This window comes from Chelonoidis abingdonii, chromosome 5 (genome assembly GCF_003597395.2).
Source record: "Chelonoidis abingdonii isolate Lonesome George chromosome 5, CheloAbing_2.0, whole genome shotgun sequence".
Taxonomy (NCBI): domain Eukaryota; kingdom Metazoa; phylum Chordata; order Testudines; family Testudinidae; genus Chelonoidis; species Chelonoidis abingdonii.
In genome coordinates this window covers 144,819,308-144,847,081 of record NC_133773.1, presented here as the reverse complement: position 1 = coordinate 144,847,081, position 27,774 = coordinate 144,819,308, and the positions used below count along the sequence as shown (strand labels likewise).

Below are 27,774 nucleotides of genomic sequence, written 5' to 3'. Positions count from 1 at the left end.
GCTGGGTCCCATCTGGGATCCACAGAGTTCTGAGAGTTTCAGGTAAATGATTCCAGTTTGTCCATGGTCCCAACCTCTTCCCGACCCTTGAGTCAACTGCTGAACTGAACCTTGTCTGTGGTTCCAAATATTTTGGATAATGGGATTTGCCCTCCTTGTTTCTCCTGCTCTCCCACCGGTTCCTGGCTTCCAGATTCTGTCTGAAATAGCAAACAGGGGAGACCAGAAATCTCATGAGCAGAGATAGCTTCAGAGCAGAACCCCCATGCTCAGATCTGGTCAGAACACTAAGATGCAGGCTCCTCTCGGCTCATAAAAGCGACGGCTGTTGTGTGATTTCCAGCCCACAAAGTGCAGCTCAGCATCTGAGTACCTATCCAGAGCAATCTGCTGATGCTAGTCCAGTCCTCAGTGCAGTGCATTCATACCCCAGATCCTTTGATGACCTCCCATCACTTCCCATAGACTCATAGACTCATAGGTCAGAAGGGACCAATATGATCATCTAGTCTGACCTCCTGCACAAGGCAGGCCACAAAACCCTACCCATACACATTTATAACAACCCCAGAACTTCACTCCCCTAATGGTTAGAAACCTTCGTCTAATTTCAAGTCTAAACTTCCTAATATCCAGTTTGTACCCATTCGTCCTCGTGCCTACATTAGTACTAAACTTAAATAATTCCTCTCCCTCCCTAACGTTAATCCCCCTGATATATTTATATAGAGCAAGCATATCCCCCGGAGCCTTCTTTTGGCCAGGCTAAACAAGCCAAGCTCTTTGAGTCTCCTTTCATAAGGCAGATTTTCCATTCCTCGGATCATCCTAGTAGCCCGTCTCTGAACCTGTTCCAGTTTGAATTCATCCTTCTTAAACATGGGACACCAGAACTGCACACAATATTCCAGGTGGGGTCTCACCAGCGCCGTATATAACGGCACTAACACCTCCTTCTCCTTGCTGGAAATACCTCGCCTGATGCATCCTAAAACCGCATTTGCTTTTTTAACAGCCATATCACATTGGCGGCTCATAGTCATCCTGCTATCAACCAATACCCCAAGGTCCTTCTCCTCCTCCGTCACTTCCAACTGATGCGTCCCCAACGTATATCTAAAATTCTTATTATTATCCCTAAGTGCATGACCTTGCACTTTTCACTATTATATTTCATCCTATTACTATTACTCCAGTTTACAAGGTGGTCCAGATCTTCCTGAATAGTATCCCGGTCCTTCTCCGTGTTAGCAATACCCCCCAGCTTCGTGTCATCCGCAAACTTTATTAGCACATTCCCGCTCTTTGTGCCAAGGTCAGTAATAAAAAGGTTAAATAAGATCGGTCCCAAAACCGATCCTTGAGGGACTCACTAGTAACCTCCTTCCAGCCTGACATTCACCCTTCAGTACGACCCGCTGGAGTCTCCCCTTTAACCAGTTCCTTATCCACCTTACAACTTTCATATTCATCCCCATCTTTTCCAATTTAACTAACAGTTCCCCATGCGGAACCGTGTCAAACGCCTTACTGAAATCGAGGTAAATTAGATCTACCGCATTTCCTTTGTCTAAGTAATCCGTCACCTTCTCAAAGAAGGAGATCAGGTTGGTTTGGCACGATCTACCTTTAGTAAATCCATGTTGCAATTCGTCCCAATTACCATTGACCTCAATGTCCTTAACTACTTTCTCCCTTAAAATTTTTTCCAAGACCTTACACACTACAGACGTCAAGCTAACAGGCCTATAATTACCCGGATCACTTTTATTCCCTTTCTTAAAAAGGAACTACGTTAGCAATTCTCCAGTCGTACGGCACAACCCCCGAGTTTACCGATTGCTTAAAAAATTCTCGCTAACGGGCTCGCAATTTCACGCGCCAGTTCCTTTAATATCCTCGGGTGGAGATTGTCCGGTCCCTCCGATTTTGTCCCATTAAGCTGTTCAAGTTTGGCCTCTACCTCAGATGCGGTAATATCCACCTCCATATCCACATTCCCGTTTATCATCCCTCCATCATCCCTAAACTCCTCACTAGTCTTATTAAAGACCGAGGCAAAGTACTTATTTAGATATTGGGCCATGCCTAGGTTATCCTTAACCTCCGTTCCATCCTCAGTGTATAGCGCCCCACTTCTTCTTTCTTTGTTTTCTTCTTATTTATGTGGCTGTAGAACCTTTTACTATTGGTTTTGATTCCCTTTGCAAGGTCCAGTTCTACGCGGCTTTTAGCCTTCCTCACTTTATCCCTACATGTTCTGACCTCACTAAGGTAGCTTCCCTTGCTAATCCCGCCTTTCTTCCACTCCCTGTAAGCTTTCTGCTTTTTCCTAATCCCCTCTCTGAGTTGCTTGCTCATCCAGCTTGGCCTACAACTCCTGCCCATGGTTTTTTTCCCCTTTCTTGGGATGCAGGCTTCCGACAGTTTCCGCAGCTGCGACTTAAAGTAATTCCAGGCCTCCTCCGCATTTAAATCCACAAGTTCCTCCGTCCAATCCACTTCCCTAACTAATTTCCTTAACTCTTTAAAATTAGCCCTCGAGAAGTCGAAAACCCTAATCCCAGATCTACGTTTGTTTATCCTTCCATCTAATTTGAATTGAATCAGCTCATGATCACTCGAACCAAGGTTGTCCCCTACCACCATTTCTTCTACGAGGTCCTCACTGCTCACCAAAACCAAATCTAAAATGGCATCCCCTCTCGTAGGTACTTCAACTACTTGATGAAGAAATCCATCCGCTATCACATCCAGAAAAATCTGACCCCTATTATTCTTGCAAGCACTCGTCCTCCAGTCTATATCCGGGAAGTTGAAGTCTCCCATAATCACACATTTCCCTTTGTGTTTACTTCATATAAGACATTAAAAGAGGTCTCTATCCATACCAATCAGATCCCGGCGTCTGTAGCACCACCCCAAGCACTATCTAGGGGAAGCTCTAGTAGCTTTTTTACCCAGCGTGATTTTTACCCAGATGCAGAGCTCCGTCCTTATCCATTCCATACTTCTTATTTCCATTACAGTTCACTCATCATTGATGTTACCAAGGCTACTCCACCACCTTTTGCCTTTCTTCCTGTCTTTTCTAAAATCAGCCACATGAGCCTTCAATATCTGTACTCCAGTCATGAGTACTATTCCACCAGCGTTTCTGTTATCCCTATAATACCGGTTTTCACTTCTGCACCAGTAGCTCCAGTTCCTCCATCTGTACCTAGGCTCCTCGCATTAGTGTACCAGACATTTTTAATTTTTGGCGTTTGGCGTCAGTGACATCTTTTCCCCCTGTCCGTGCACAGACCTTCTACACCACGCACATCACCCATAGTCTAGTTTTCACTCCTCTTTTCTTCTTGGGTGGTCAATTCTTCGGTCCACAAGGGTATCCCCTCTCACTTTGTTTACTTCCCTCTCCAGGTTAAATTCCGGCGTGGAGATCTCCTGAACATCTCCCATCCATCTCCCACTCCCTCCTGGTGTTCCTTCTGCACTGCTAGCCACGTTGGACTCTGGGTTTCCTGGGAAGTTGACCACCAGGGTCTGGGAGGATGAAGCTGTTTACCCTGATTGGCATTCTGAGTCACAGCAGTCCTGCCATCAGAAAACCTCCTGACCCTGCTGCAGCCTTGCTGTAAATGTTGGTTCATTTATGCAGTTCTAAGAGCCCGATCCTGCAGTATGTCCTGCCCCCCTCAACTCTTACTGAAATCCGTGGGGACCGAGAGCGCTCCCCAATCCACTAGAGCAAGCCTGGAATGGAGGGGCAGGGAGGGAAGAGGACACATAGTGATGCCACTAAAAGGTGGCATGGATCCAGCCTTTGCCCTCTCCACAACCATTGTCAGCTGACTGTCAGAATGAGCTAATCCCAGCGCGGGTAGGGAAAAAGGCCTCGGAGGGAAGCTATGAATAGCCCAGATGCAGGGAGTAACTGACACATGGCACAGAGAGCTTTAAACCTCCGAGGTCATTCGCAGGGCAGCCTGTTAAATAATAATTGTAAAAAAAACCCTGCCCATCTCTGCCTATCAGCCTGGGCTGCGGCGCTGGCTGCTCCCAGCTTCGGGCACTTTACAAAGCAGTGGCCAAGGTGAACCTCCGTATTGTCAGTTTCAGCGTGGGCAGGCGCTGTGAAGGGGAACCTTCCCGTCAGGATGCAAAATTCAGACAGACACTGAAGGCCCAGACATTTAGGAAACCTTCACTGTAGGAGCGGGCAAACATGCAAAGAAGGCTTAACAGGCAGGGATCACACGCCCGTCACGTAGGATGAGGAGGGAGGAGACAGGTGCAACAGAAGTTCCATCTGATTTGGCGTGCGGGTTGTGATGGGGAGGTAGAAACACGCCCTATTCCTGCTAACACCAGCCTAGGCGAAAGGCATTTCATGGGGGTTGGATGATACCAAATATATTGAGAGAGGGTGGATCCTCAGCTGGTACAAATCGCCATGCCTGTCTGGCCCAAAGAGAGATATTACGGGGATGTGAAGGGAAACACTCGGTGTGTAAATGTTCAGCATAAAGAGAGATCAGGAGCATGTGTGAGAGCTACCTTCTGACTGAACGAGCACAATGATGGTGTGTGCAAGGCCACCGTAACAGTGTTAAGATAAACTCTAGGGCAGGTCCTCAACTGCTGGCACTTGGCATAGCTCCACTGAACTTAAGAGAACTTCACTGATTTACACCAACTGAGAATCTGGTCATCTAGACTATTTTTGCTTTTGTGTGACACTTCAAATTGCTTAAAGTTCTTTTTTTCTTCCTTTCTTTCTTTCTTTCTTTTGCAAGGGTGGAAACTCCCCTTTCGAAGGCATGGTCATTAGATAATCTTGCCGTCATAATTATATTAGAGTTGGTGGAGTTGCTCTGGATTGACACCACCGACTCCGAGGATGGAATTTGTCCCACTGATTTCGGGGATGTTAGTCTGGAGTTACCCCAATCTCACCACGATTGGAATCTGGCTCTTTTTTACATTTGGACATTTTTAGGAAGGGGTTTTGTAACTAAAATTGATTTTTTTCAAAGACCACAAAGCTTGGATATGGCCCCAGATGTTTCCAAAGCTGGGCTCCCAGATTTCGGTTCAGCACGTTAGGAAGATATGGGGGCAGCCAAGGAATTTGGATCCAAACTTGTCCAGAGTCTGAGGTGGATTGTGGGAGCCAGGGGTTGGATTTGGGTCCACCTGATGTTTTTCCCCCCTCTTGTTGGCTGATCCCTCTCTGTCTCCCTGCTGTCACTTTGCCTGGTGCTCTCGCTGGGTAACTGGTTGCTCCACTGGCTTGCCTGCCACTTGGCTAGTTTTCTCCTGCTCGCTCTCTCTTTCTCCCATTCTCTCTTGATGACTAGCGTGTAGATTAGTGCACTGGCTGCAGCCTAGCTCCCAGGCCAGGTCCCTGATCCTACAGAAGCCAGACCCAGGGGAGCTGCAATCTTGTGCCTCACTGCTGGAGCGGGAAGTGTTTGGAGCCCTCAGATAGATTCCTCTGATTGTTCTGTTGCGTCAGAATCGAGGCAGCAACTGGGAGAGGAGGGAATGGGGGTTCCCAGGCATCCTCAGCACCCCTGAAGGAATCGGACCGCGGCTGTGGGCAGCAGGTGAAATGCGAGGCTTTCACCAGGCTCACTACTCCATTGCAGCACTGGTTTGGGTGCAGTCGTAGGGTGACCATATTTCCCAAAGGGAAAACAGGACAGTGTGTGTGGCAGCCCAAGCCTCCCCTCCTTGCCCCTCTGGGGCTGGCCTGAGCCACTTGCCCAATCCCCCCCTGCCACTGGGCTGGCCCGAGTCGCTGGTCCAATCTCCCCATTGCGCTGAGGGGGGAGGGGAGCTGCAGACAGAACTTGAACAAGCACCGGTGCACATACTAGATAGGGTGATCATGTTTTCCAAAGGCTGGAACTGGCATTGCTGCTCTCTCTAGCCTTGCTTGCCCTGCACCCAAGCCCTGCCTCCCTCCCTGCATGGGGCTGGCATGGCCACTTGCCCCCCACATGTTCCTCTGCCCCTGTTTGCTCTTGCCAACTGATTACCTTGTCCTTTGTCTGCAGGAAAAGGCTCTCCAGCTGGTGGCGTGGCTGCTTTCCCCCCACATCCAGCTCAGACTAAGGCTGTAGGCCTGAAAGCCCCGAGGAAGTTGCCTTAGTATAGGCTGGGATGATCCTGCGTGAGCATGTTACCGTATGGTGCCGTTCGCTGTGGCCTGTATTGGATGAGCTGGTGGGTGGGGGAGAGGCCTACATCTGGGTGGGATGGGGGGCGGGGATCAGTGCTTCCAACACCCCCCAGCATGGCCAGTGCTAGCACTGACAGGCCCCTGCACTGGCTCCCCCAGCTGGGAGGCTGAGCTCCCTTCCAACACCCATAGGAGATCCCTCCTGCCCAGACGTGGGGCTTGTTGGTGGGACAGCACGGGAGTGACTTGTGCTGATGGTCTCTGGGTTTTGCCCTGTCTTGGGGAACCAGCTCCTAGAGCTGCCAGCTGCCTGCTGTCTTCGAACTCTTGTAAAAATTGGAAGATGTGTGTTTATAGAACTGCCCCGAGGCGGTGTCAGAGGCAAAGCTGGAGTCGCCCTCTGCATGGGAGGCCCTGATGCCAATCCAGGATGTTACTAGCCCATGCTGTCTGCTGTGACAAGAGACAGCCCTTTAGCTTCTCCAGCCCTTTCCCAGAGGAGCAGGACTTGGCTTGCCCACCCCGCCATCACCCCACCTTGCCAGTGATGTATCCAGAGATGTTTTCACTGAGGAAGGAGAGGGAAATTTCCCCAACAGAAATTCCAAGAAAAATCTGTTTCCAATTGTTCATTTGGAACAAAAAAAATGCAATTTTATTTCGAAATGAAACTTATGTTTCAATTTGTTTTCATTTTGATATTATTTCTATTATTTCTACATTATTTCATGACATGTCAGTAGTTGTACATAATATGACATGTCACGTTATATTGTGACATTGCTGGCATAATATGATAGTCAAAGTATTCTGATAATTTTATATTATTTTATTATACTTTAAAATCATTATGAGCAGATGTTGCTTAACACAGATTTAAATACCTTATGTTCTAGACCAGGGTGTCTCTTATTTGTGTTGTAGTGAAACAGTGTGACACTTTGATACTTTCAAGAAGAAAAGGAGATAAATACTCAGCGTATTCATTGCAGCAGCAGTTGTTGTCAATATCCTAGACAAATGACTCCAGGCTAACACAAGGAGAGGAGAGGGCAGTGGGTTGTGGTGGCGAGATGGGGCTGTTATGGTTAGGGCCCTGTGATGATCACAGTTTCATGGATGGTGTGTAAATCTGAAATTAGCCCAATCCTGAGATTTTTCCAGCAGCCTTTGCTGCTTGGAACACAAGCAGCTGTGGCCTCAGTGGGGAGGCAGGAACTGGCATCTGCACAAGCTAGTCTCTGGCTTGGTGCAGCTTGTAGTATGTCTTCTAGGCAGGGGCGATGCCCACACAAAAACAATCGCCAAGTCCCCACTGGATTGCTGCTCTGACCTGATGCTGCTGCCGCATGCTTTGAGCCACGCTGAGAATGAGACTCATATGTGCGGATGCCCATTTCCATCTCTCCCTTGTTGGAAAAATCGCAGTAATTCAGATGAGACTTGGCAGCTGTGCGTATTCCATGAAATTCTCTCATTAACCGGTGACACTGATGGGATTTTCTTAGGGACCAAACTGTGGTTCTAGGTTTTGGAATGAATGAATGGCAAAAGAATAGGAAAGATGGCCTGATGGATAGAGGTTTAGACTGTTTCAGGTCCCAGCTCTGCTACAGACTCCCTGTGTGACCTTGGATGAGTTACTTAAGGTCCTAGTTCAGGACAGTCTCAGTAACTTCAGTGGTGCTTAAATGCTATAATAATGAAAAGTGATTTTTTTTCTGAGTTGGGTTCTAAATCTCTCTGTGCCTGGTTGGTAGAAGAGGGACCATGATTCTGCCTTGTTTTGGGATTGTCTGTCACTAGGTTTATGCACAGTGGCCACCACAACAGGGTCTGGATCTTATTTGGGGACTTGAGGTGCTCCTATATTATAAACGATAATAAAATCAGGTGCCACCTAGATCTAGGGACATCCAAGCTCTCATTCTGTCCTTTCAAGGGGCAAAAAATATCCATCCTTTCCGGTGCCTCTGAGCTTTGATGAAAGTAGCCAGCAATGAGTTTGGGTTATTTTGACCTCCCTCATCTATTTGAGATATAGCTTTAAATATGAGACTCCAGCAGGTGGCTCATTTCTGATAGCGAGTGAGGAACCTCCAGCTGGGTTCTCTGAGCAAGTCACTTAGTATCTCCCAAAAACAAGCTTTCAGATGCCACTAACTGGAAATCTGAACACCCCTATTCCTGCAAATGCTGCGTAGGGGCATGTGGCATTAGCACCGCATTTCTCTCCAGCTGGGGACCAATATAATTGCGATTGCTCCTGCGTGCTTCTCTTCAGAGGTAGTGTGTGTGTAGGGGGGGGGCACTGGTGATTTTAATTTCTGAGCTCTTCTTGCCCCTCTGTTCTCCTTGATTGTTTATTTTATTTCCCCCTTGTCCCCCAGAGCAATTAATGGAAGGATCTGTTAAAAGTGGAACCAGAGATGGGGGAGTGCAGGGAAGGGCTTTTCACTGGCAGTAAAAATGGGGAATAATGATCCATTCAGCCTTTATGTCCCCTCTCCAACGATGCCTAATTAAGCTACGAACTCCGACAAGCCCCTTTTCATAGCGATATCCCCCCCCCCCAACACACCCTCCCCACAACAGTAAAATATAATGGAACCGCTTAACTCCACGATGGCGAAATTCAAACCAAGCTCCCCAGAGGGCGACCCTCTCTGCTGTGTCCCCAGGTGATGGTGGGGCTAGGTGGGGAAGGGAAGGAAGTTGGGAGTCTGCCAGGGGCTCCTGGTGGGGGGAATGCAGTGTGCTCCCAAACACATTTCGTCAACCAGTCCTAACAACCCTAATAACAGGATTCCTTGCTCCAGCCGCCGGCTGGTCTGTCACAGAAACATGTTTACCTCCCTTGCCTTTCCTCTGGTGGTGGCTGTTTTTTTATTTGTATTGGGGTAGCATCCAGTGGGCCTATCTGAGATCAGAGCCCTGTTGTGCAAGGTGATGTGCACACACATACGAATGGAGTCTCTGCTGCAGAGAGCTCCCAGTCCAGCTAGAAGGGATGGTGGGTGGGAGAAGAAACAGAGGTGAAGGGAAGTTGTGTTAATTTAGGTGGAACATCTGAGCAAAAGGTGTTAACATAACCCGGTCACTGGCCAATGTTCGTTTTAAAGAAGGTCTGGTGTTTGGCATACAAAGACTTTAGGCTGCTTAGTACCATGGCACCATTAAAAATCCTTAACCTTTTACTGAAGACACAGAAAAAGAAGCGGAAGCCTTTGAAATGTAAGGTGGTTCCTTGTTCCCTTTTCCATTAGCTGGAGAGAGTTTTTAGAAGGAAACTTCCCCTCTTTGATAGTCTCTTAGATGGCACCAAAGATGGCGATCACTGTCTTTTTCGGGAAAAAGAGAAGTGAGTTGAGATAGACTGGAGCTGTTGTTGTTAAAGTTGGATCCTGTTTCATCCCAGGTGGTGGCTGGGATTCATCTGGAGCTGGTAGAGGTGGTGATGTCATATGGGTCCCTCTCTCTGGCCTGACCTGGTCAGGACATGTCTTAGGATCAGGAGGACGAAGGCCCAGAGTCCCAGGAGATGGTGGGGGTGGCAAGCATGATGGTGAAGCTCTTGCCAGTAGCCAATTTTTCTCCTCAAAATCTCTTTCTTTAAGGACCCCACAAAGGGTGTGGTGGGTGGAACAGCCCGACCCCTCGTTATTTTGTCCACCAGTTAGATCTAGTTTCCAACACATCAGTTTGTATTTGCTAATTTCTGGTTCCACACTGTTCTTGTTTACCAGGCATGATCTTGATCCAGTCCTTGAACTATAGCAGTTAGGAGGCCTTTTTTTTTGGACTGATTTAGTCTTTTCTGTCTCTTTTTCCCATCAACGTTCGTTATTATAGGTTGTTGTGACGACATAAACTTTCACTCACTTTTTACAGTTAAACTTACAATTATGGTAAATTTGTAGGCCCAATTATCACAACAGTGACTCGTTCAAGTTCACGCAGTCAGTCAGTTTCAGAGCTGGGAACCAGATTCCCCATTGCCCCATCCAGTGCTGCGTCCCTTGGACCATGCTTCTTCCCTTGCATTTGTAAGTTAGATTTGTGTGAATTTGAGTAACTCTTGTGGGACGTGAAGTGCTTGTTTATCTCCACATTAGTATCTCTGCTAGGGAAGCCAGTCCTTCTACTAGAATATTTCTGTGGGTCACCATGTTTAGCATTAAGAGATCTCACCTTGTCTGAATGGTTCTCTGGGCCATCCCGTTACTCGGTGGGTATTTTGGCAAAGAGGTGATGACTGACATGGCTGGGTTTTAGCAAATTCCTGAAAGCTCACTTGTCAGAGTTGAGGTCCTCTGTCGGTGATCAGAACCTGTGTGATTCTATGTCCCAGACACTGAGATTTGATGGGAGCAGCTGCCATTCCACATCCTCATGTTTGTTCACTTTGAAACTTCCATGAAGTCAGAGTAGTAACCAACTAGCAGTAAATTCAAACAAGTCCTGTCTTTGCCATGGTCTGTCTGGGCTCTCCATGACCCTCACTTGGCTCTTTTTTTGGCTGTAGCCTTCAGAAGCAATGACGTACCACAATGAGTGAAGAGTCTGTTATATAAGCACTCAGTCCAAACTGCAGCAAAACATCTCTTGCCCTTTGCTTGCCTGTGTTAATACCTACATGAGGCTCATGTATTTCAGAGTTCCAGAGATTTTAAGACCAGAAAGGACCATTGTAATTATCTAGTCTGACCTCCTGTATAACATGAGTAGAACATCTGATTTCAGGGTTTAACCAATGAACACCCTTAAAACATCCCAATTATAAAATAAAACAAAATAAACATTTGGTGTTTATCCAATAAGCAGCAGAAAAGCACCTCAGATGGTTTTGGTATCTAAGGTAGGTTTTGTCTACATGGAGCAATAATGCAGACTTGGGGGGGGGTGATTTATAAAGCACGTTAACGTGTTGCTCATTAATTGGTCTGTGTAGACCCTTCTGGTGCACATTAGAGGTTCCCTCGTGTGCTTTAACATAGGGCTGTTTGAAAGAGTACTACATTAAAATGCACAAGGGAACGTTACAAAGAGATTACTCATTAGAGTATATACTTTTGTAATGAGCAGTGTATATAATATGCATTAGTTAGTACAGTATATGCAAAGAGAGAGCCCTGACATCTACATAAAACTCAAAAATTGCTAAAAATAAAGCCTGAAAAATTAAATTAATAAATCCTGAGTGACGGAAGCCTTAAACACAGTCCATTTCTTTGGTTGAGCTACAGCAGAGGTAGGCAACCTATGGCGTATGTGCCAAAGGTGGAACGCGAGCTGATTTTCAGTGGCACTTACACTGGCAGGGTCCTGGCCACTGGTCTGGGGGGCTCTGCATTTTAATTTAATTTTAAATGAAGCTTCTTAAACATTTTAAAATCCTTATTTGCTTTACATACAAAAATATTTTAATTATATTTTATAGATTTATAGAAAGAGACCTTCTAAAAACATTAAAATGTATGACTGGCGCACGAAACCTTAAATCAGAGTGACTAAACGAAGACTCGGCACAGCACTGCTGAAAGGTGGCTGGCCTCTGAGCTAGAGGGTATCTTTTCGAAAAATGTCTAATCCTGATTTAAAGACTTGAAGAGATGGAGACTCCACCATGTTCCAAGGCCAGTTGTTCCAGTGCTTAATCACCCCCAGTGTTAAAGTTCTGCACCTTATTTCTAATATTAATTTATCTAGCTTCAGATTCCAGCCCTTGGGTCTCTTTCTGGCTTAAGGTACGTGTACACTACAGGTTTATTCCCATTTTACATAAACCGGTTTTATAAAACAGATTGTATAAAGTCGAGTGCACACGGCCACACTAAGCACATTAATTCGGCAGTGTGCGTCCATGATCCGAGGCTAACGTCGATTTCCGGAGTGTTGCCCTGTGGGTAGCTATTCCGTAGCTTTCCCATAGTTCCCGCAGTCTCCGCTGGCCCTTAGAATTCTGGGTTGAGAGCCCAGTGGCTGATGGGGCAAAAATCATTGTCGCGGGTGGTTCTGAGTAAATGTCATCAGTCATTTCTTCCTCCGGGAAAGCAATGGCAGACAATCATTTTGCGCCCTTTTTCCCTGGATTGCCCTGGCAGACGCCATAGCACGGCAACCATGGAGCCCGTTCAGCATTTTTTTTTTTACAGTCACCGTATGTGTACGGGATGCCGCAGACAGAGGCGATACTCCAGCGCTACACAGAAGCATTCATTTGCTTTTGCATGATAGCAGTGACGGTTATCAGTCATTCTGTACTGTCCGCTGCCAGTGTAAATTGATAATGAGATGACGGTTAGCTGTTCTTCTGTACTGTCTGCTGCTATCATGGGTGCCCCTGGCTGAGATCGGCTGGGGGCGCAAAGGCAAAACTGGGAATGACTCCCTGAGTCAATTCCTCCTTTAAGGTTTCTAAAAATAGAGTCAGTCCTGCCTAGAATATGGGGCAAGTGTACTAGAGAACCAGTGTATCAGAGAGACAGCCGCTCTGTGGCAGATCCGCAGAAATGATGAGCTACATGCCATCCACGGGGGTGCCCTGCAAAAACCACCCGTTGCTTCCCTCCTCCCAGCCTTCCTGGGCTACCGTGGCAGTGTCCTCCCATTTGTGTCATGAAGTAAATAAAATGCAGGAATAAGAAACAGTACTTGTTAGTGAGATAAAATGAGGGGGAGCAGCCTCCGGTGCTATGACAGTCCAGGTAGGACATTAAGCGGTGCAGGGGAGAGGAGCCAGCATCCTGCTGCTATGACAGTCCAGGCAGGACAGAATCTTTTCTTTACACAGGAAAGGGATGGGGCTGATGGAGCTCAGCCCCCATTGCTATGATGAGGACAGTTACCAGCCGTTCTGTACCATCTACTGGGAATGACCGAGAATCATTCCTTATTTTCACCCAGCGCGCCTCCGGCCAGCCTCACCTGAAGCCAGCAGGAGCACCCACGGCTGATAACAAGGATGGCTACAAGTCTTACTGCACCATCTGCACCGGCAGGGGAGAGGAGCGGATACTGGCTCTTTACTGCTGCGGCATCGCGTCAACCAGTAGCATTCAGTACACATAGGGTGACACTGAAAGAGTCAAGAAATGATTTCTTTCCTTTTCTTTCACGTGCAGGGGGAGAGTAAATTGACGAGCTATTCCCTGAACCACGCTGGACATATGTTTGACTACAGGCATTGGAGCTCAGCAAGAATGCAAATACTTTTGGAGACTGCCGGGGACTGTGGGTTAGCTGGAGTCCTCAGTACCCCTCCTCCCTTCATGGACGTCCATTTGAGTCTCTGGCTTCCCATTACGCTTGTCACGCAGCACTGTGTAGCCTGAGATTTTTTTTCAAACACTCTGGCATTTCGTCTTCTGTAACGGAGCTTTGATAGAACAGATTTGTTTCCCATACAGCGATAGATCCAGTATCTCCCGTACGGTCATGCTGGAGCTGTTTTTGGATTTGGGACTGCATCACGCCCGTGCTGATCAGAGCTCTACACTGGGTGAACAGGAAATGAAAATCAAAATTTCGCGGGGCTTTTCGTGTTTACCTGGCCCTGCATCCAAGTTCAGATTGCTGTCCAGAGCGGTCACAGTGGTGCACTGTGGGATGCCGCCCGGAGGCCAATACATTGAATTGCGGCCACACTAACCCTAATCCGATATGGTAATACCGATTTTAGCGCTACTCCTCTCGTTGGGGAGGAGTACAGAAACCGATTTAAAGAGCCCTTTATATCGATACAAAGGGCCTCGTAGTGTGGACGGGTACAGCATTAAATCGGTTTAATGCTGCTAAAATCGGTTTAAACGCGTAGCGTAGACCAGGCCTAAGTCTGCTAAGTTAAAGAGTCCTCTACAGCTGGAAATCTCTTCCCCATGTGGGTGATGTAGACTGTAGTCAAGTCACCTCTTAACCTTTGGGATATGCTAAATTGAGCTTCTGAAATCTCTCACTGGAAAGCAGGTTTTCCAGACCTTGAATCATTCTTGCAGCTCTTTTCTGAATCCTTTGCAACTGGTCAGCGTCCCTTTTGAAGTGGGGCCAAGAGAATTGAACACAGTACCCAGTAGTGGCCATATACAGAGATAATACCACCTCTCTACTCCTTCTCAATATTCCCTTGCTTACGCATCCAAGGACCATGTAAACCTTCTTAATCACAGCATCATCAGCTCATGATCAGTTGATTATCTACCATCATTTCTATGACCTTTTCAGAGTCACTGCTGTCCAGGATAGAGTCCCCCATCCTGGAAGTGTGACCTACATTCTTTGCTTTTAGATGTGTGACCTTGCGTTTGGTCATATTCAAATAGAGGCTGTTTCTTCCTATCCCACTGTTTGATCCTGATTGCTCTGTATAAGTGACCTGCCCTCATCATTATTTTCCACTTCACTCATCTGTGTGTCATTTGTAAACTTTACCAGAAATGATTTTATTTTTTTCCAGATCATTATTAAAGATATTGAATAACAATGGACTAAGAACTGATCTCAGTAGGGCCCCAGCAGAAACTTGCCCATTGGATGATATTCCCCAGTTACAATTACTTCTTGAGATCTATCAGTTAGACAGTTTTTAATCCATTTAATATGGGATGCATTGATTTTGCATAGTGCTGACATTTTAATTATTTGGGATTAAATCAATTGCCTTACAGAAATCTGCCTATAAGGTCAACACAGTTACTTTTCTCAACCAAACTTGGCATCTTATCAAAGAACAATATGGAGTTTGTTTAACAAGACCTATTTTCCATAACACCATGTTGGTTAGCATGAATGATGTGACCATCCTTTAGTTCTTTATTGAGTGAGGGTTCAGAAAAGAACTAGGTAAATTCATGGAGGATAGATCCATCAATGGCTATTAGCCAGGATGGACAGGGATGGTGTCTCTAGTCTCTGTTTGACAGAAGCTGGGAATGGGCGATGGGATGGATCACATGATGATTCCCTGTTCTGTTCATTCCCTCTGGGGCACCTAGCATTGGCCACTGTCAGCAGACAGGATACTGGGCTACATGGACCTTTGGTCTGAACTAGTCTGGCTGTTCTAATGTGAATCTGATATCAGCCATTGCACATTTCTGCCTGAGATCAATATCAGGCTAGCTGGCTTATATTTAGCAAGGTTACCCTGTTTATCTTTTCAATATTGTCACATAAACCGTTTTCCCAATCCTCTGCCCCTCCCCCCCCCGTGTGCCTAGCTATGCAAAACCGAGTCTCAGTATATGAATTTCATATTCATCAGTATCACTTTCAGCTGATATTGATCTGTCTATTGCACTTGCTCAGGGTGTCTGCTACGTGTAGAATTATTATTAATGATTTGTATTACATTAGTGCCTGGGGGCCCCACTGAGCTCCATCTGTCTGCCTGTCTTAGAGACTTACCTGACCCCATTATGGTCATATCTGAGCACCTCACAATCTTCAGTGTATTTATCCTCACAAGGGTAAGGGAAAGATCAGGGCCTCATCGTGCCAGGCTGTCCCTGCCCTGAAGAGTTCACCGTCTAAATGAACCAGACACACAAAGTCTGGGAGGGGAAACCGAGGCATGGAGCGGGAAAGTGACTGGCCCTAGGTCACTCAGCAGCTCAGTTGCTTAGCTGGAAATAGAACCCAGGTTTCCTGAGTCCCTGTTTATTGCTGTGTCCAGGCTGCCTCCCCAGACTATTGTTTATATTGTTCTTTATGGCAACACCTAGCAAGGATGGGGAACAATTTGACCTGATTTCTATTGCACATGGGCCAGACTCTCAAATGTGGTGCAGCTGCTTCATGTCAAGTCCCTGGCAGCTGGCTGCAGAGGTAGCACATCTGGACCAGAGAGGATCACTCCATGTGAGGGGACCCTCTAACAGCATAAGAGATGACTGCATCCTGTCTTGCTATCAGTGGAACAGGGGAAAGGGGTGGAGCCTGTGCCAAGGGGGTGTGGCCTGGATGCCCCTGTGTCACGCCTCTCTCCAGCTGTGACTTTGGCATTTGAGCATCCCCGTATATACCTCTCCTGGTCGAACTTATGAGAGTTAAACATAGTGGCCACGGTCTCCCTTTTGCTCGTTCCTGCCTGCCTGGCTTAGGGATCCCCAGGCAGACGCCAGTGACTGAACTACAGGGATCCACGTCCTTCATGAGATGCACCTGTAGGCAATGCAACAGGCTGAGTGCAATCATAAGAGTTTCAAAGTGATAGGTCAATGATCATGGCTTGTCGCTGCTCGAAGGTCTGCTGATGTTGGTCTGCCCAGTGCCAGACAGGATCAATCCCCTGCCGTCCCCTGGGGGAGCGTATTGACTGTCCATCGGTTTAGGGTCAAGGTTTGTCAAAGAGTTTGTCGTCCCTTGCAAATATCTGCAGATCGCAGAGCAGACATTTCAACCATGCCTCTTGATCGGCAGCAGAGCCGGTTTTGCACAGCTCCCATCCAGAATGCAGATCATTCTACACTACAGTCACCGGGCAGGTGTGCAGCTTGAGCAAACATACCTGAGCTAGCTTTAGTCCAGCTCACTTGGGCCATGGAGCAGGGAGGCTGTGGCTGCAGGAGTTTCAGAGCAGGCACTTCAAGCCCGTTTGGAGCCCTGAGTTTAAGCCCAGAGACAGCTGGGTGGGAGTGGTCCTGGCCTCAGAAGTGGGCAAGATACGGAGATGGGTGATACCTAGGTATTGTCGACCCCTGGGACAGTGTCTCGGTGCTTCCCCCCCAGCGGCTTCAGGAACAGGGTGACAGAGCAGAACTAGGGGGCGTTATTCAGTGAAAGTCATTGCCAGGGGGGAATTAAGTTCCCTCTGTGTCTTTGAAAATATGCTACAGGAGAACAGACTGGTAGCAGAGGAGAGGTTGCCCACTGCCACCCTGAGTGTGGGCCTACAGGAAGGGTCTCCTCCAGCTTGGTGCTTTGCATGGCTTGCATCAACTAACAGGAATATTTTATTTAAATTGCATGGAGAAATATACATCCATCCTTGATTTGGCTTTTCATCTGCAGCTGTAGAATTACACTAACATATGAGTTTTACCATTTCAGTAGCTCTCCTCTGTATTACCAAATTCAACGTTTACTTTACCTGCTGGATTTTTTCTTGGTGGGTTAGATTTACTGGTTTGTCTGTTTGGGTGCAACTCTAGAGATGTTTAGGTGAAGTTTGACCGGGATCAGAATAAAGACTTTAAAATTGTATTCTCCTTCCCTAAATCCTAGATGTTCTCTGACATCCAAGAATTCTCCTGGCTATGTCTATCCTTTCCATTGGCAGTTGCCAGTAAACATCTTTTTAACTAACTGCTTAAGTTAGCAGGTTTCCAGGTGGTTTATATGCATTTACTTTGTAGAAAATTATTGGCCCAGATCCCCAAAACAGGTATGATTTTTAAAAGCAATGGTCAGAGTTTGTTGTGTTTATATGGATATTTTATTGCTTGACTATGAAACAAGTTTTGCCTTTGAATTCCATACCATTTCCTTAGCTACGGGGCTCTATATCTTCCTTGGAAAAACACCATGCAGTGCACCAGTCCCTAACTTAAAGGCTACAGCTCTGCCATGAATACTTAGCAGCATCCACCCCTCTGAAGCAGCAACAAGAAGGAGATTTGTATCTCTGTATCTTTTAAGCATGTAGCTTTAATGGCAAGACATGCCTTGGAAACAGGATTTTTCTTTTCAGCAGCATTAATGACAAATGTGACCTGATGCTGGGCAAATGTTTCTCTCATCTCAACGGCACTGAGTGCACTGGAATTATTCGCTTTTTAGGAAACTTTTTATTCCTCTTCTGAACAGCTGATTCTTTTTGAGAAAGTGCCAGATGTTAGCAAGCTGTTTACTCTGTGCAAAATCACTTAGCGCTCGCACTGCATTCCGCTGGCTCTATAGATCCCCGTGGCTTGGGTTCAGGAGAAACGAGATTCCTGAAGCAGTGCATAGCAGTGCGGTGACTCACTGGTGCGGCGCCTCCTGCTGGTCGTCCAGGGAATTAACATTTCCAGCCTCCAGAGTGCCCTCTGTTGGCCAGTGTCTTGCTTACTGCTGGGCCCGAGTTCCTCCTGAACCCCACTGCCCCTTTCCTCCGGGGTGCTGCCCCCTGGTAGTACCCCCACATATCTGGGTCTCCCTTCCCCAGGGACCCCCCCCCCATCCCCACCTTGCCTCAGTCTATGGCCACTGCCTGTCATCACCTAGCCCCCGTTCCCTGAGGCAGACTGCAGTGTAAGTGCCACTCATCGCCGGCAAGGGAGGGTTGGACTGCTGCCTCTGCCTGCCCTTGGGCTGCCCTCTGCAACCTCAGTGCCTTTGTGTGGCCTTTAACAAGGCCTGCGGCCTGGGGAGTTTCTAGGCCAGAGCTCCCCAGCTCCTTGGGCCTTCCCCTAGCCCTGCTCCAGTCTCAGTACCCTGCTTAGCTCCTAGCAGCCAGGCCCATCCCTCTCCACTTCTAGAGAGAGAGACTCTGTGTGTTCCTGGCCCACTGTCCTCTTACAAGGGCCAGCTGGGCCCTGACTGGGGCATGGCCACATCTATGGCTGGTTCCCCAATCAGCTGAGGCTTGCTGCTTTCCCCAGCAGCAGCCCTCTCGCAGCCTCAGCCCTCTCTCAGGGCTGATTTCAAGCCCTTCAGGGCAGTAGCGGGTGGCCACCCCGTTACACAGTGTGTCTAATGTATTTAAACTTATCTGGCCCTCTTATCGTCATATCTGAGCAGCTCCCACTCTTCCATGTACTGATTCTCACTACAGCCTCGCAGTGCTATTATCCCCATTATACAGATGGGGAAACTGAGACGAAGTGACTTGCCCCAGGTCATGCAGAGCCAGGAATTCAGCTAGGTCTCCCAAGAGCCAAACTAGTATCCTAAGCAATGAACCATCCTGCCTCTCCTGCTGAACCATCCAGCCACACATCGCACGGGCCTCGGGCATTCCACATACACGGCTCTCTGCCCAGTATCTTGTAGATCTAGACCTGTGTGTAGCCGGGACTTAAATATTTGTGTGAAAAAATCTATTTCCTCGTCTCCAATCACCTTGGCATGTAAGCCCCGTTTACCAGCCCAGACCTTGTGCATGGCAAAGTCTGAGTTGGAATTTTCAATGGGCTTATGCTCGAGGGTTATAGCAGATTCAGAACAATGTCCCTTTTTAAAGAATTGCTACAGGGTGTTTGCCTGGATTCCTGGATCTGAGTTCTGTAGGGACTAGTCTGAGCTGACGTTGGTGGAACAAAGATTATAAAGTCAGGGGAAAGTGTCATACTTGAGTATAAGCAGCAAAGAATCCTCTGGCACCCTATAGACTAACAGATGTTTTGGAGCATAAAGACGGTGAAAGTAGGCTTCCAGATCACCGCAGAACTGTATCATGTTGGTGGGGGTGGCAGGGCAGAAAGAGAATCCTCGAGATAGGACAGATTTTTCTTCTGGGCTGAGTGTGTAGTTGGATAGATTGACGATATTGCTGGGTGGGCTGTGGGTACCACGGTTGTGGCCCCATGTGGCGGGTAGGAGTTTAGACAGCTTACAGTCCTTTTTCCTTTGTAGAGAGTTGTAGTGAGTAATGTAGATCTCCTGTCTTATTTTAGTGAAGTCCGTTTGTATGGAAGTTTGGTATTAACGAGAGTCTCCAGGTTGGAGAGCTCTTTTTTGATGTTTTCCTGTTTGCTGTATAGGATGCTGATCAGGTGGTTCCTCAGTTTCTTTGATAGAGTATGGCATAATCTCTCGTTGTGGTCTGTGTAGTATGTAGATAGCAGTGGATTTTTTACCTTTAGTCCATTAGGTATGATGTCCATCCGTTTGCATTTGGAAAGGAAGATGATATCTGTCTATATTTGTGCAAGTTTCTTCATGAGGTTGATGGATTTCCACTCCATATGGCTAAATGCAGTGCCTTGCATGGTGTCAAGTATCAGAGGAGTAGCCGTGTTTGTCTGGATCTGTAAAAGCAGCAAAGAATCCTGTGGCACCTTATAGACTAACAGTCGTTTTGGAGCATTGCTGTTAGTCTATAAGGTGCCACAGGATTCTTTGCTGCTTTTACAGATCCAGCCTAACATGGCTACCCCTCTGATACTTGATACTTGAGTTATGTGCAGTGTTTGGGGATGCAGTGGGAGCCTTTGGTGAGGGATGAAGGGCTGATTCTTAGCGGGGAATACATTCTTTATTTGTGAAGTGTATTTTGAAGCCCATAGAGGCTGGCAAAGGCTCACAGCAATCCAGGAGATCAGAAGTGGGTTCTGCTAGACTGGAACATAGAAATTTCCACACCAGATCAGATCAGGGGGCCATCTAGTTCAGTAATCTGCCACCAGCACTGACCAGCACCAGCCAGTTGAGATGAAGCCCTTTCGTTCTGGACAGTTATGAAATCGCCTGCTGATGGGGGAAGCTTCTTGCCAGCTAGAGTTGATTGGGAAATGATTTTTCCCCCTGTGAAATATTCATGGAGTCATAGATTGGAGTCATCGAGTCTGACCTCAGGCCAGAGAACTTTCCCACAATAATCCCTAGAGCAGAGCTTTTAGAAAAACATCCAATTCCCATGAAACCCAAACCAATTGTTATGTTTGTTTGCATCAAAAATTCTCTGAAATTTGGCAGGTTTTCATTGAAAAACCCAAAATACTGAGAATCATTGCAATTGAAAATGGAGCACTGGGGGTTTAAAACAGAAAAGTTTTCATTTTCAGTAGCCAAAAATCAGGGGAAAATATATAAATTTGGTGTTTTCAGCAAATTTTTGACAAAAAGGGACATTTTTTCACACAGAAATATCCATTTTGTCAAAAACGTTTTGATGGAAATTTTCTACTGGCTCTATCCCTAATCCTAGCTCTTCAGAAGACGGGTCATTGTCTGAGGCATGAGGGCTGACATCCTGTAAAGGTTTTACTCTAACTCATATATCTGCTATTATTTTTATCCACATAGGGCTTTGTTTTCAAAAGATCGTGGCTCTCACCTAGCACTGGAGTTGCCAGAGAATGACGACTCTGTTTCATGACAACTTTCGAGGTTTAGAGATTTGATTTTGTTTTGTGCTGGAATGAAACTGAAATCTTTCAGACGTTTCCATGAAACAGAATTTTGTCAAAATATCTTGGGTTGGGATCAAAAAGGTCCAGTTTTCTCTCTCTCTCTGGAAGTGACAAGAGAGTTCAGCCTGAACCTTCCCATCAGAAACGTTGTTAACTTCGAGATCTTCTCGTGAAACATTTCTGCTTCAACGAGACAGCATGGTTTTCTGTGAAAAAACGTTTCATAAAAAATGTGCCAACCGGGATCAAAAGAAGTGGCCAGGTCAACATGCCCAGTGCATGATGGGTACTGACTCTGAGCACTTTTGAAAACCTGACTCCACTTGTGGTGCCAAGGGCTTGATGCTCTGAGTCCAGAGCTCTTTTGTAAGTCTGCCCCTAAATAGCTCATTCTTTTTATATCCTATTAAGTTATTTGTAGGGATGGGTGAATTATTCATAGCAAACCACTTGTTTGTCTAACAGAGCCCTCCTTGTATGTTGTCTGTTCACTGATCACAGCTTTGACAATCCTCTCTCTCATCCGTCTCTCTGTTCCATGTGGAGCATAGAACCTTCCCCCCTGCCTTCCATCTCTGGTCTCCTGCTGCTACCGCCTTAGCTTCTTCCCATGTTATTTTAACAGTACTATTGACATTATAATAGTTACACCGTTGCCCACTATCTTCCTCTGAATCCATCCTAATGTTCCCGAGTTATTTTTTAGTGACCTTGTACATTGTTCAGAGGCCTCCATTGAACTGTCTGCAATGAGAGCCAGGTGTTTCCCCTCAGGGGAACCCAGCGACGCAGGGGGCAGTTCCATGTGGATTGATTTGCGCTTGTCAATCAGAATCTCACTGCTACTGGCCTGCCCATTCTCCTGGCTTTGCGAACCTTTCCTGGAGTGCCTTCCGATCCTTCCCGGATCTGATTGACCCACATCATTCATGGCATCAAGAATCTATAGTGTTACAGATCTGTGGAACAGAGGACTTCACAGGTATCTCTAAATATGCTGTGTATACCCCTTGACCTCTCTATACTTTACAACAAGAACGCTGATCCTTCTGTCCCCAGTCCAAAGCTTCCCCTTAGCTTGACAAACAGGGTGTTTGCCTTTGTATTGTCCTTGAAAAACTGATTTACAAGCCCTAAATCACAGTGAAACTGGTTTGGTGAACACCACAAAACTAAGAGCCCAGGGAAAGAGTGGGCCAGTGGTTAGCTTGCTAGTCTGCAGCTTTACAGGTGTGAGTTCAATTCCTATCTCTACCACAGCCTCCTTGATAAGTCATTCAGGCCTAGATCTGTAAAGGAGATTTAGGTGCTCAAATCTCATTGACAATCAGTGGGATTTAGATCCATAAGGGCTTAAAACACTTTAAAAAATGAGCTTTAAGCTCTTGGCATTGTGACGCTGGGTGCAGCAATGCCCTAATACCTTTACAAATCTGGCCTTAGGCTCTCTCTGTGCCTCAGTTTCCCATGTTGGCAATCTCAAACCTCAGACCCCAGTTCAGTAAGGGAGTGTCTGAGGCTTGTGAACCTTGCAGGGAAACCTGGAACCAGTGGCTGGAGTTGGCATCAAACCCAAGAAGCATTTGTAGCTTGACATGAAAGGAGGTGAAACTTGACAGACTGTGCCTTGCACTGAAAACTCAGCAGTGCTCAGTCAGGTGGATGCAAAACCCAAAGGAAAAGTTTGCACACAGTTCTGGGCAGTAAACCTGGGCTTAGCTCGGGCAGAGCCTTGGCCCCCTCCCAGCTGCAGAGTAGCTGCATCCCATGCGCTACAGGACTGCAGCAGGAAGAGTCCCACGTTGAAGGGTTAGCTCAGCCGTGCTGCTTGGGAAGTGCACAGTTCAGGTGCGGTTTCCTTGTGACACTGAGCTGGATGTTGCAGGGTCCTGGCTTGAGGTTGAAAGGTTTACACACAAAAACGGGCAGGAGGGATGATCTACACTGCGGCGAGGAGTGGGCCTCCCGATCTAGGCAGACAGACTAGCGCTGCTAGCTCCGCCCCACCTAGTGTGCTAAAACACTGCAGCAGGGGTGGTGGCACGGGCTAGCCAGCGGAGCATGGCCCTGGGGGATCAGGCAGGCCTTGTGCTGCCACCATCAGTGCACGAGCCCGAGGCCACCTAGCATGGGTCTGTCTACCTGGGCTTGGAAGCTTGCCCGCGGCTGCAGGGCAGACACACCCAATTTGGTGCTGGACGTTATCCAGAATAATACCACATGGAAGGCTTTGCTCAAGAGTGCTGCTTTGGTACTGTAGGGTTAGCTTAGCCAGGCCCTTCTGTTATTGTGGGGTTATGTGAGCCATGTTGACCTACCAGAGAAAAGAGCATGGGCACTGTATTTATACGCTGAAATATACAAGGCCTTTCTAAACAGTGACATTTGCTGCAAGCCTGGGCACCCCAGCTTCCGACTGCAGTCCTTTCAGTCCTGTTCTCTTCGGTGGAGGGGACAGCAACCACCCTCTAACCAGTTCAAAGAACAGATAGCCAGGCTGGGCAAGGGATGGTGTCCCTGGCCTCTGTCTGCCAGAAGCTGGGAATGGGCGACAGGGGATGGATCACTTGATGATTCCCTGTTCTGTTTATTCCCTCTGGGGCACCTGGCACTGGCCGCTGTTGTCAGACAGGACACTGGGCTAGATGGGCCTTTGGTCTGACCCACTATGGCCGTTCTTATGTAGATACGTGCCTCTGAATCTTCTTCCTAACAGAAAGAAAAGAGATGGCTGAGCCAGACACATGGCTTGGAAAGAAGCCACTTCCCTTCCACCACAGACTCTACTGCAAGCCCCAGCCATGCCCTGCCTCTGGCCTGTTAATCGGGGTGGATAAAAACTGACTTAAAAAAAAAAGACTCTAAATCAATGTAAGTTAAGTTGTATAGCTGTTAAACAAATATAGCTAGATCTGGAGTATCCTCCTGGTTTGCAAGAAGCAGCACCACCTTTTGTGTAAAAGCTCTATTTAGTTAAAATCAGCATGTTTTAATGGTCACCAACCAATGAATAAACCTGGTTTTAGGAAAATAGCTAAAAAGCACAAATGCGCTCAATAGAAACACAGGTTTCCTGCCTGCTGATTTAAATCCACCCACTCCGCTATTAATGGGAGCAGCGAATGTAAATCACCAGGCATGGGGAATGAGCACCTTAGATCTTTAATTACCCCCTTGCATCCTTATTTGTAAGTTGGGCCAGCCCTGAGCAGTGCTGAGCTCCCACTGAATTGAACAGGATTGTATCCGGGTGCTCAGCACCTTGCAGGACTGGGCTCCCTGTGGGTTTCACGCTGGCTTGAGAGCTCTGGGAAATGAAACCCACTTGTTATCCCCAGGAAGGATAGAGTGTGGGACATGATCGCCCCCTCCCCCACAGCCCAACCAAAGTGTCTCCTTGCCCAGAGGGACCAAGCCTGGGGGGACAGAAGGGGCTCAGTGTCTGTGGCTTATTCAGTTTGTCTCCTGAACCCCCCGTTCCCACCCCTGTTTATCCCCAATGCTGCTTAGAAAGGGGGGAATGCAGGGAATTCCCCAAGAAGCTCTTGCTTTGTGGGCGAGGGCACACAGGAACCAGGGCCCATCCCAATGAGTTGAGAGGAATCTCCCCCTCCCCAGGTTGCCATGCCCTCTCCGCCCCTCTAGCCCCTCGCTGATCCTAGGGATTGTGCCGCTGGCCCCAGAAGGAGACGCTTTTCTCCCAGAGATCTCAGTGCAGCTCCAAACTGGCCACTAGGCAATGCTAGGGAGGAGCAGCAGGTGGGTGCTGCCCTTCAGGTGAGCTTTGGACTCCACAGTGGGGTCCATGAGGTCCTGTCCCAGCAGTTATAGTCTCTGTCCACAGGCCTGGTGCTGTCAGCCCAGAGGCCGGGTATCGTCTATAGGATTTGCCTAACAGTGGCCAGTGCATCAGACTGTGCTATATCATGGGAAAGGGTTTTCCCTCCTGACCCCAGCTGGTCTGGTGCCCTGGAGCATGAGGATCTGAAGTCCCTGTCCCGCCTGTCTTAGAAGGTGTCACTGCAGATGCTGTTCCTGCCGTATAAATCTCCCAGGCTTTATCTAAGTCTGCTAAGCCACTTGCCTCGCTATTATCTTCAGAGAGGGTCCAAGACCCAGTCCTTGCCTGTGGTCTGGCAGCTCACTGTAGCAGATCTGAGGTGTCAATGGGTGTGTGAGGGCTGTGGGTTATAATGATGCGAGTCCTGCTGGCATGATTTGTCTATGACGTGGGTGAGTGAGATGCTCACTGCCCACAGTGCTAGAATTTAAACACAGTTGAGATCTATAGTCTGACTGTCTGTCCATCCATCCATCCGTCCCCATCCATACCCCTGCCTCATCTACCTCATCTATGTCCCTATACAGACCCCTCCCTTATCTGTCTGTCTTTCCATCTCATCTCTCTTCCTGGCATTTCGGTACCCGCCTCTCGCTCTGTCGCACTTCTCTATCAGGGGCACACTGAGGTCAGAGCAGGCCTAGGGTCAGCCACGGGTGGGAGGCAGAGCAGCAGGAGGAGCTGGTTAGCTTTAGGGTGGCTGGGCTGCCTGGATTGGGAGGAAAAACAGAGACTTGGGATTTCGAAGGGCAAGTCTCATCCAGGGGTTAAGGAAGAGCCTGCGGTTTTGGTGTATCCAGGAGCGGCTCTATGTTTTTGCTGCCCCCAAGCATGGCAGGCAGGCGGCTTTCGGCGGTGCGCCTGCGGGCTGTCCGCTGGTCCTGCAGATTCGATGGCATGCCTGCGGGAGGTCCACCGGTGCTGCGCCATCTGTGTCCCTGCTGCCAAATTGCCACGGACCTCCCGCAGGCACACCGCTGAAAGCCACCTGCCTGCTGCCCTCACAGCGACTGGCTGGCCACCCTCTGCGGCTTGCTGCGCTGGTGCCTGGAGCCGCCCTGGGTGTGTCTGGAGCCCGCTGAGCCTTAACCCAGCCCCACTCCTTATTTCAGTGAGAGGTGGCCATGTGCTGAGAGCTTCCACTCTGGACATCTCCAGAGTCCAGGCATGTCCAGATCCGGGGGTCTGGTTCATAGATTTCAAGGTCAGCAGAGGCCATTATGATGATCTAGTCTGACCTGCCAAACACAGGACAGTGCCTGCCACGCCCTGATTCCTTCCTCAAGCCCATGTCTTGTGATTGAGCTAGAGCGTGTCTTAGAAAGAGACACCAATCATGCTTTCGACAGTCCCCGATGAAGAATCTGCCACGTCCCTTGGTTTGGCCTGGGACAGGGCACATGCTCAGCTACAGAGGTTGGTTCCAGATCCGGAAGCAGATCCACCAGAGCTGGGGGCTGCTCCAAGTTCTGGTTTGGTCCCATCTCTCTCTCTCGCTATTTCTACCCAGCCATCGCATTGCACTCTGGGTAAATGCGCTGAGCAGCTAATGGGAACCCTTCCCAATATTGCTTGCAGTCTAAAGGAACAATGGATACAGCCCAACGGGCAGCCTAGATGCAGCCTGGGGAGCACACATCTGCTGGATCCATTTATCCCTCCATCTGCCATGTCCTGCCTTTGAATGCTCCATGTTGCAAGGGCATCTTCTCCCCTGGAGGGACACAGCATTTGCCACGGAGGGTCTTTTGCTTCAGGTTTTGCTATCCCCTGGTGGCTGGAGACCACTGTCTCTCTGGCTCCTGGGAAGCTGAGTGGGTGGCTGGTCTGCTGAATCCATTTGCTCTAGGATGTTTAACACATTGTGACAGTCTCTTTCTCTCTCTCTTTTTCCATTCCCTCCTTTTCTCTCTCCCTCTTTCTCCCTCTCTCTTCCTTCTGCCTTTCTTGCTTGGTTGCTCTTTTTTCTTTTCCTACTTCCTGTTGCGTACTATCTCCCCATCCCGCTCTCCCACCTCGCCTCCTTCCCCCTGTTTTTCTCTCTTTTCCACTTCTGCTGCACTCTGTCCGTCTCCCACCCCCTGCCCAGGTGAAAGTCTGGTTCCAGAACCGGCGCACCAAGCAAAAGAAGGACCAGAGCAGGGACTCTGAGAAACGCTTGTCCTCCACCTCTGAATCCTTCGCCACGTGTAACATCCTCCGGCTCCTGGAACAAGGAAGACTTTTGTCCGTGCCGGCCCCTTCCAACTTGCTCTCTCCAAATTCGAATCCCATCAGGAGCCCTGCTGGGAATGGATCCAGCCTGGCTCCCTCTGGCACCACCTCGCCTGGGCTGAGCAGTGGAAACAGCCCTCCTGGGACAGGAGCCTTCAGCCTGCAGGTCCCGTCGCTAGCATCCTCCTCTTCCTCACCCAGGCTCCCTGCCACCCCGCTGTGTTTCAGCGGCCCGCTCCTGGGCAGCCTGCATGAGCTACCCAGCGGCTACGGACTGGGGAGCTCTGCCTTTGAGCCTTACACGCGACTGGAGAGGAAAGACAGTCCTGTACCCAGCAAGAAGCCGAGTCTTTAACTAAAAACCAGTGTCAAAATCATCCCCACCCCCCACCCCCACCCTGTCTCCCGCATGGGGCTGTTCTGTGGCCAGTGGAATTGCAAAGACCGTTGAACAAATGTCCAGGTGATGTGTGTGTGAC

At 48.2% G+C, this 27,774-nt stretch overlaps 1 protein-coding gene across 1 annotated transcript in view; it reads left to right on the top strand.

The window, feature by feature from the left end:
• The window catches only part of VAX2 (ventral anterior homeobox 2), a 56,312-nt gene extending 28,538 nt beyond the window's left edge, over positions 1–27,774 (top strand). Inside the window, exon 3 of the mRNA XM_032762443.2 lies at positions 27,171–27,774. Coding sequence (XP_032618334.2) covers positions 27,171–27,650 — 480 coding nt within the window. The 3' untranslated portion in view covers positions 27,651–27,774. The remainder of the gene's footprint in view (positions 1–27,170) is intronic.